Genomic DNA, 8,826 nt, shown 5'->3' with positions numbered 1-8,826 from the left:
TCTTTGGACTGGAAGTTGAATGGTCTTCTTTCTCTGGCTGTTGATCCTCCATTGTGAGTCAGCAGTAATGAAATGTACCGGGCTGCGCCGGTCAAACACTTTAGACTGGAGGGAGCATGACTCAGCAGTTGGAAGTTACCGATTTCTGATTACAATGAAACACAGCATACGTGAGTGGCTCCACCTGTGCAAACAAACCGCTGCTGACTGATGTAAAAAGGGTCACTAATTTTGAATTATGCATCCATGTTTTCCATCCATCCAGTCTTCGGTGCCTTTGTTGGCGCATGTCACATTCGGCCTCATAATTATTGATTCATGTTTGACGTGACCAGTTTTCCTCAAATTGTCTTCAGACACATCAAACAAACAAATGCAAGACCTGTACTTACAGTACGCAGTGCAGGTGAAAACATGAAACCTTTTCATTATGGAGCATTTGTGGTTTTCAGGGATCAGTTTTAGGCGTGCCCTTACAATTTCTGAGGAACGGTTTCAAGTAATGCTGTACCTGCCAGCTCTCAAACAGTAACACACCTGAAGGCACTTTCTGCATTGGGAAATGTCATTATTGGGAAAAGATGATGAGTCATTAACAATAAATCATAACCAATTGATAATTCCATAAACAAATTGAATAATCTAACTTTTTCTCAGAAGTGACACTATAATTGACGTCATATTAATGTTGTGTAATGAGTATCATAAGTGTTCTGACTTTTCTGTAACTGGATGACAATGTTCTTTTTTATATTGTTCAACTTCAAGTTGCTCCTGTACTTTAATGATACAATAGTGACGTACGTGTGATAACATGAATGTATCTGTTGTTGCTTTGTGTTGCTTTGTGTACGTAACTGGTCTGGCCCGTGTACACGTTAGTGCATGTGAGTGGATGTGTGTGTGCCTCTCTATTTCTATGTCCTTCATGCTGATTGCCCTCAGGGCTCTCCTGTCACAGCTTTCCTCATGTCAGTCAGGTGACTGTTAATTTCCATCCTGAAGAAAGCACATTACAACATCCATCTTTATAAGATGAAATCAATGCTTGTGAGCATCTCACTAGAATATTATATGTGCGTTTTCCCTCAGTAATTCTTGAAGCCTGCTTTTGAATTTGTATCTCACAACTGCTGTTTGTGGGCACCTGAAGAAGTATTTGCCTTTGCCTTTCAATGCTTAAGTTTTAATATAACAATTATCTCTTCCTTGTTCTTTTTCCTCAGCTTTCAGTAAAATGAGAATGTCTCCATTCATCCACCCATCCTTAATTTTCTCTTCCCACCTATCCTGTGCAGATTTGGTATAGGTTGGAGCCTGTCCCAGCACACAATTGGTGAGAATTGTATTACGCGTCAATAATTCTAATCTAATGTGACAGTAAATGAAAACACGTTTTTATAATTACAGGGAAATATTAGTATTCATGAAGCATACACATTAATTCCAGTCAGCACAGACTGAGTGTGAGTGAGGGGAATAATGACTTGCAGGCAATGTCATGTTTCAATGAAAGGTGTTATTCTGGTGTAAAGGGATTAGAGCCAGCAGAGGGTGGAAGAAGGCCTTTTCCATTTCCTTCTGGGAAAACCAGACAGAGCAGAGCACAGAGTGTGTAGGGTGGTGAGGAGCTATACCAACAGACTGCTGTCGACACCCTGTGTACCAGCTCTCGCTGTAGTCCAGAAGCTCAAACAGCTAGAAGTCCGTTACAATGAGAAGAGTGCACTCATACATATATAGCACATAAACCTCCAACATGGTGAGGAGCTTTCTTGTCGTGAGATCAGTGGACTCTTTCCTTTGGCCAGGTTATTATACCAGCGTTTCCCTTTTGCTTGCGGGACTCCAAGGTTTTTGTAGCTGTCCCGGACATCAGCTATGTTGCCTTTTGCTAATTCAACCCCTTCAGTTGTGATCATCTTGCCTCTCTTGGATACCATCCGACTACACTTATCTAGCCTGAATGACATCCCAATCATGGTGATGTGGATCAATGAGTGGATGTCACACTAGTTCCTAGCATACAACTTCATGCCATCCATGTAGAGGAGTTGGCTACTCCACTTTGGAACCGGTATCCGTCGCTATCTGTCGCTATGCTAACTATACATGATGATCTGGCTGAGGGGTCTGGCATATAAGCAGCAGGGATAGAGCCTCTCCTTGTGATGGCATGGAATGCAGTGTCGGTTCACCACTTTGGTCCAGACTGAACTATCTAATAAACTATTGAAGGGATTGCAAGTAGATTTGGTACAAATATTCATGTCGCCCTAAGGCTCACATTTTTTTTTTTACAATCTGTGTTCCCTTTACTTTTCATTTAGCACCATCGTCTGATCAATGTTTGTCTAATACATGTTCATGAAAAAAAACCTGCAAAACAAAATATGATATAAATATCGACCTCAGCCGCTGTGTTTAGTGTTAATTAGCAAATGTTGGCATGCTAACACGCTAAGATGGTGAACATGGTAAACATTACACCTGCCTTGAATTTTCCATGCTACTAACATGCCCATGTTAGCATGCTGACGTTAGCATTTAGCTCAAAATATCACTTTTCCCGAGTCTTGTTTTTTGGTGTTTCATTTATCAATTGTAAAGTTTGAATTGAACTATGCACGTGGCTTACTTGTATTATTTGTATTTTATTTATTTATTATTTGTGTTTTCTTGATTACACATTCATTATACTCTAGGTAAAGATAACATTGAAACTGCTGCAGTAACCTATAACCACGAAAGAGTGGAAGTGATATTCTCTTCATGCTTCATTGTGGGTGTCATACCATGCATTTTTCCTAGAGGGCGGTATTTCTCTGATCGGAAAATACTTTCCTCACTTCCCCCTCTTGTTCCCCGCCATGCCTCTTGTCTCAGTGATCCCCACATATTTGGCGGATGGATCTGGAATTGTTCCTCTGCTCTGCTCACTCTGAAGCTCTCAAACTCAACTCGGTCCTCACAAAGATAGACATACAAGTATACACACACACACACGCTCACATGCTCAAACACAGACACACACAGAATGGTCTCCTTGGCTCCCCAGGTACTTTGTGGCTTGAAAGCCTGCAGGCTGCACACGTACTGTAGACCGAGTCTCACTCTCTCACACACACACACACACACACACACACACACACACACACACACACACACACACACATGTGGCCACACAAGATATACTTGAATGCTGTTAAAAACATTTACTCATATTGACTGAAAGCTTTGCACAATCAGAATCCAAACCCAGTTGCCATAATTTGATGCCTTTCCTCTTCATTTCTTTCCAGTCTTTTGTGTATTTTCATCTCCATCTCCATGAAACACATTGCCACCAAATGTGGGTTCCACTGTTACCAAAGGCTGACAGAAGGGAAAAGGAAGAAGTGAGTTAGGGATGATAATCGAGCTGGTCTGGGATCTGGGATGTGAGCAGCGTTTGAAGAAGAGGAATGTATTAGACAGTGAGTAAATATCACGGGTAGCTTGAAAAGGCATACACACACACACAGTTCCATGCAGCTCCAGAGGGTTTCACTGGAAATTTCAGAGAACGTGTCTCCGTTCTGTAGCTGCTGATCAAACAAGTAAGTCAATCTGTTGTTGGTTTCTCTCTGCTTCCATTTCCTCTCTTCTGCGAGGCAGGCAAAACTGGAAATGTTGAAATCCGCATTGCGTTTCCGTTTAATCACAGTTGGTTTTATGAGGCGTGATTGCATAACAAAGCTAATCTCTCGGAAATCTTTTCACCATGTACTGTAAGACTGTGCTGAAGGTAGAACGGTAAAATGCAACGTTGCAAACATGTCGATCAAACTTCCTGATGATGCAAACCTTTCTTACTAACTGCTGTGTCATACTCAGAGTCTGTGCGCAAGAGTGCACTTGTGTGGATAGCAACTTTGTGGGTATTACTGTAATCCTCTACAGCTGCGCATGGAAATACATGTTTTTTTCCTTCTCATTGTCTGAAATTTAAAATATGTTCAAAAGCAACCGTCTCCATTTGATTTTCCATTTCAATCAGAACCATGCAGTTTCCATTCATTTGGTGTCATTTTAATGCTGATGTCACAGAAAGAGGCAGCGATATAAATAGTGACCCTTTTTTACCTCAAACTGAAACAATTTTTCACAGAGATTTTCAAAGGGCAAGGGTTGCATCAATTCTTAATGGTACACCCAAAAATGTAGTAGTGTTGCACTTCAAAGTGGAGGATCTGTGAGAGACAGATTAAACAGGATCAAGATTAAAGTCATTACAATTCATCCTGACGTGGACTTGAATATCTGTGCTAAATCTCCTAATAGTTCATCTGGAAGATTCCAACATATTTGACTTGATAAGTGAAAACTGTGACCTGCTGGCGGCACTAGAGGTAAAGTCCTAGGATCTTCAAGGTCATTTGGATTCATCTCAGTGAATTATGAACGTCTGTACACATTTTCACGACTATCCATCCAACAATATTTCTGGAAATAAAAAATAATGCTGCAGAGGTAGTATGGGTCAACTCTAAAACCCTTCTTCTCATAATGCAGCTTCCTAGCATGTTTTTTTAGATTCTCCTTGCCTGGTAAATGCCCTGTTGAAAATGTGTTCCCGTGCCAGAACCAAATCCCCCATGTGATATCACTTAAGTAATCTATTTAGACGCGACGAAGCCCTTACAGAGCCACAGAAGACATTATGCAACTTTCACAGGCTTATAAAACTGCTCACCGTGTCATTGATACATTTTGTCTTTAACACCTTTCTTTCTATGTTTAACTTGCAGGATTGCATATCTCACCAGCTGTCTCTATGGCTCTCCTGTGCTCTGCTGTGTTGGTGCTGCTGTTTGTTTTTGACCCTGCCTCGGCCACTGTTGTAGCTGACATAGACTATGGAGGCGTACCTCTGTGGATTAATCGCCTGCTGGGTGAGCCCAGTGTGGTGAGCCTGCAGGGACGGGTGGACCAAGCCTGGTTAAGAGCCAACAACCCCCAAGCCTGCCCTCAACAGTGTGACTGCCCCATCCAGTGGCCCACGGCGCTCTACTGTGACGACAGAGGCCTGGCGGATGTCCCTGACCACCTGCCGGACACTACTCAATACCTGTTTTTGCAGGTAGAGCAAACACTGACATTATCCCTGAGTGTGTGCTGTCTTTAAAATGGTCTGCCACAAACCCATAGTGGTTTTTCATCTCCTTACCACATTGTACTCTTCGCAGAGTGGCTCACCTCCACTGTACTATACTGTAAATGTTTTATTCTAACTATAAAAGTCTAACTGTAAAAACAGGCATGTTTCCTTTTTGTTCCCAGCGCAACAACATCTCGTCCCTGTCCTCTTTTCTGACCAACATTACTGATCTACGCTGGCTCATCGTCGACCACAATCAGCTCCAGGACCAGGTCATGCTGCAGAACCAGACCCAACTGTGCTACTTTTTTGCCAACTACAACCGCCTGAGATCGGTGCCCAGTTCTCTACCAGCTGGACTCAAGCAGCTGCGACTGGCCCACAACCATATCAGCAGCATCAGCCCTGGAGCTTTCCACAACATGCACAACCTGACACTGCTGCTGCTGCAGGGGAACAGGTTGCAAACAATTACAGAGGGAGACCTCAAAGGTAGTGTAATGTGTCATTTCCTTTCTTTATACATGCAGAATCTGCTTTAAGATGGAAAGTGAGAGAGTCCTAATCATGTGTCGGCCTTCCTTTTCACATCAAGCAAAATAACAGGTTCCATTACCTTGAAAGGTGTCGTTTTTTTCTTTTGTTTCTGGCTACAAGTTTCCATTTTAGTTAAGTCGTTGAAGGCAAGGGGTTGTTTAATTCAGCAGATTGCATGTCTCTCAGAAAGTATGTAAAGCAGCATAACACATTCTGTCCATCATTAAATTCAAAACTTTTAAATGGAAAATACTTCTAAATAAAGAAAGTAGGCAAATAAACAATACTTAAAAGCATGTAAAGCCTGTAAACCTTTGTGTGTGTGTGTGTGTGTGTGTGTGTGTGTGTGTGTGTGTGTGTGTGTGTGTGTGTGTGTGTGTGTGTGTGTGTGTGTGTGTGTGTGTGTGTGTGTTTTCTCCCCTCTTCTTGCAGGTTTGGCCCGTCTGAACCTGCTGGACCTCAGTGGGAATATGTTGTCGTCCGTCCCCGGACATTTACCCCCGTCTGTCCAGCAGCTCTACATGTCCAATAACAGCCTCTCTGGACTGGACAAAGACAGCTTTGGGCGATTTCTCACACTCAAGTACCTCCGTCTAAGTCACTGTGGTCTGCAGAGCAGCAGCGTCCACCAGCAGGTCTTCAACTTCTCCAGCTTGGTGGAACTGGACCTTTCATATAACAGACTTACAACCATTCCCACTGTCCCCACCACCCTGCAGTACCTCTACCTGGAGGCCAATGAAATACAAGGTGACGTGCATACAGTAGACAAGACAACAGACACAATACGCAGTCAGCTTCCACACTGACTGTAAAAGTGTCACTGACTTCATGTCTGTGAAATGTTAATTTCCCACACATGTGGACACATTCCTGCGTTTTACAACTTAAACAATGTGCTCACTTCTTGTTACAGCAATGTAAGGTATAACTGAGTTATGTGACTGACCACATGGGGAGGTCAGACCCCTTAAACCATTTTCTGAGGGAGAAGAAGAAATGTGGAAAATGTGAGTGGAACCATAAAGAAAACCGCACAGCCTCCTCGAACACAGCCAGCCTTCATAAGGATTCGGGAGGGGGACTGGGGTTGGGCAGCTAGCAGGCAAGGCAAGTCATAGATGGAAGAGGAGAGAATAAAGGAAGGGGAGGGACACTGAGACATGGAAAAAGGGGCAGCGAGAGGAGGGTGGGGTAGAGAAGAGGGAATATTGGGTGGTGGGATAGAGGGGAGAGTAGCTTAGCAAGGAAGAGAGAAGACTGGTACAAAAACATCTGTGATGGATTCAGAGGAAATAGTGCCAGATGATCCAGAGGCACATGCTGTTCCCCTCTTCTCCTCTTACCTCTCTTTCTCCAACCCTCCCTCTGTCTGCTTCCCATCACTCTGGCCTTTCTTGGCCGATATTATTCTAATAACATTGCGGCAGACGTGTAGCTATGTTTGACTCACATGACCATCCGGCAGCAGCGACCCGCCGTGCAGTTTTAGCTCTGGGAAAGTGAAAGCGTGCTCTTGATCTGCGAAGCAGCTGACAAAGAGGCTGTGTACCAACGGGACGGACAGAAGGCAAAACACTTTGGTAATAACACACACCTCATCGTCTAGCTAGCAGCATGACGGCTACCGCGGATGTCGCCTGCCAAAGCTTACAGTCTGGGCCCGAGGGAGTCTCTGATGAAATAAAACGAGGAAGAAAAGGAGGGTGTTGTGGTGTCCTCATCCTCCGTTTTCACCACGGCACCTGCAAGACTTTCAGGAAACGCAGGCTTATATGAGAGGAAGACATGTGCAAGCTGTACAGTCGCTTTTTTCATAACGCATATTTCATAAAGGGATCGAAGCACTCCATCTTAATCCATGTATAATGACCAACACATGGTAAATGATGTGAAATCAAAGCTCTCTTGACTGGTTTAGTGTCTCGAGTGCTTTGACAAGACGGCAATAAGCAGATGGCTGTCACTTTGGTGATTCACGAGTTTCTAACGATAAAATACGATCTGTATATGTTTAATAATCCCTGTCTGTTTTACTGTAGAGTTCAACGTGAGCAGTTTCTGCAGAGAGGTGGGACCTCTGACCTACTCCAGGATGAAGATCCTACGATTGGAGGGAAACAAAATGTCCTACCAGCAGCTACCAGCCGACTGGGTCTTCTGCCTGCGAATACTTGATCGTATTTTCATCTGATCCACCTTCTGAGCAAGTGACTGATGTGACTCAGCAGGATTTCTGTTTTGTTAGCCAACTAGCCACTTGTAAAGTCAGACAACTCAGTCATAGCTATAACACTTTTATTCATTAGGTCTTCAACATGTAGATGAAGGGGAAACTGACCTTCCAAAGATGCTAAAGCCTGAACTTGTACACTAAATAGTGTTATTTTATCACAATGCCAACATTTTGGATCCAAACATTTATCACACCACCAGTTCATTTCCCTGGGTATCTTTCCTTCCTCCCCCCCTCTCTCTCCTTCTCTCTCTCTCTCTCCCTCATTCTATCTTTTCCCAGTTTTGCCTCAGCAGGGTTGTACATCTGTGTGTTATTATCAAGTAGGAACTGTGACAAACCCTCTCATTCCTGACTGTACAGAATAATGTGCTCTGGTTAAGCGGGGCTGTGTTCAGGGGGAAAGGGAAACGTGAATGTCAAGATTCAGTAGCTTTCCCACGAGAGAATCTGACTCATTTTGCTGGACAGTGTTTGAAAGGTATTGTCCATCATACTAAAGCGTGAAATTTAGTTCTAACAGAAGAATAAAATGGATATTAAGATATCACATTGTGTACCTCTCTTAAAACAAAACAAAAAAGCTGCGATACTTAAAGCTATGGTTTTTAATATATTTTAGAAATATTTTTTGAAACATTTGTTGAAAGTCTCTTCACATCTTTACATAAATGAGGTAATTTACATCCAAACAGAAATCAATAAATCAAAAGCTCTGGGAAAAACAAAAACTGGCTGTTGCAACACTGTAATCAACCCGTCCAAGTCTTCTACAACCTTCTGGCTTGACAGCTACTAACAATAGTCATGGCAGTTGTTTATGGTTATTGTGATAATTTTTTTGGCATAGCTCTGGAGGCCTGAAGGGATGGGCTGTCAGTGTTTCCCACCAGCTTTTTCTGAAGCTATAGCG

General features: G+C 43.0%; 1 protein-coding gene across 4 annotated transcripts; it reads left to right on the top strand.

Annotated features, from left to right (window-relative positions):
- Nucleotides 1-3,428: 3,428 nt before the first annotated feature.
- On the top strand, nt 3,429-8,477 carry LOC311022006 (lumican). 4 transcript variants are annotated; one of them, XM_084022992.1, is made up of 5 exons: nt 3,429-3,480; nt 4,791-5,122; nt 5,323-5,632; nt 6,110-6,427; nt 7,720-8,477. In XM_084022992.1, the coding sequence occupies exons 2-5, from the start codon at nt 4,817-4,819 to the stop codon at nt 7,869-7,871; spliced, it is 1,086 nt and encodes a 361-aa protein (XP_083879118.1). In that variant the 5' UTR covers nt 3,429-3,480; nt 4,791-4,816; the 3' UTR covers nt 7,872-8,477. The 4 variants fall into 4 exon arrangements, with proteins under 4 accessions (XP_083879118.1, XP_083879119.1, XP_083879120.1 ...); XM_084022993.1 differs by having other exon boundaries at nt 3,436-3,476; XM_084022994.1 differs by having other exon boundaries at nt 3,473-3,599.
- Nucleotides 8,478-8,826: the final 349 nt, after the last annotated feature.

This window comes from Eutrigla gurnardus (genome assembly GCF_963514095.1).
Source record: "Eutrigla gurnardus genome assembly, chromosome: 2".
Lineage (NCBI taxonomy): Eukaryota > Metazoa > Chordata > Actinopteri > Perciformes > Triglidae > Eutrigla > Eutrigla gurnardus.
This window is presented reverse-complemented; position numbering and strand designations above follow the sequence as displayed.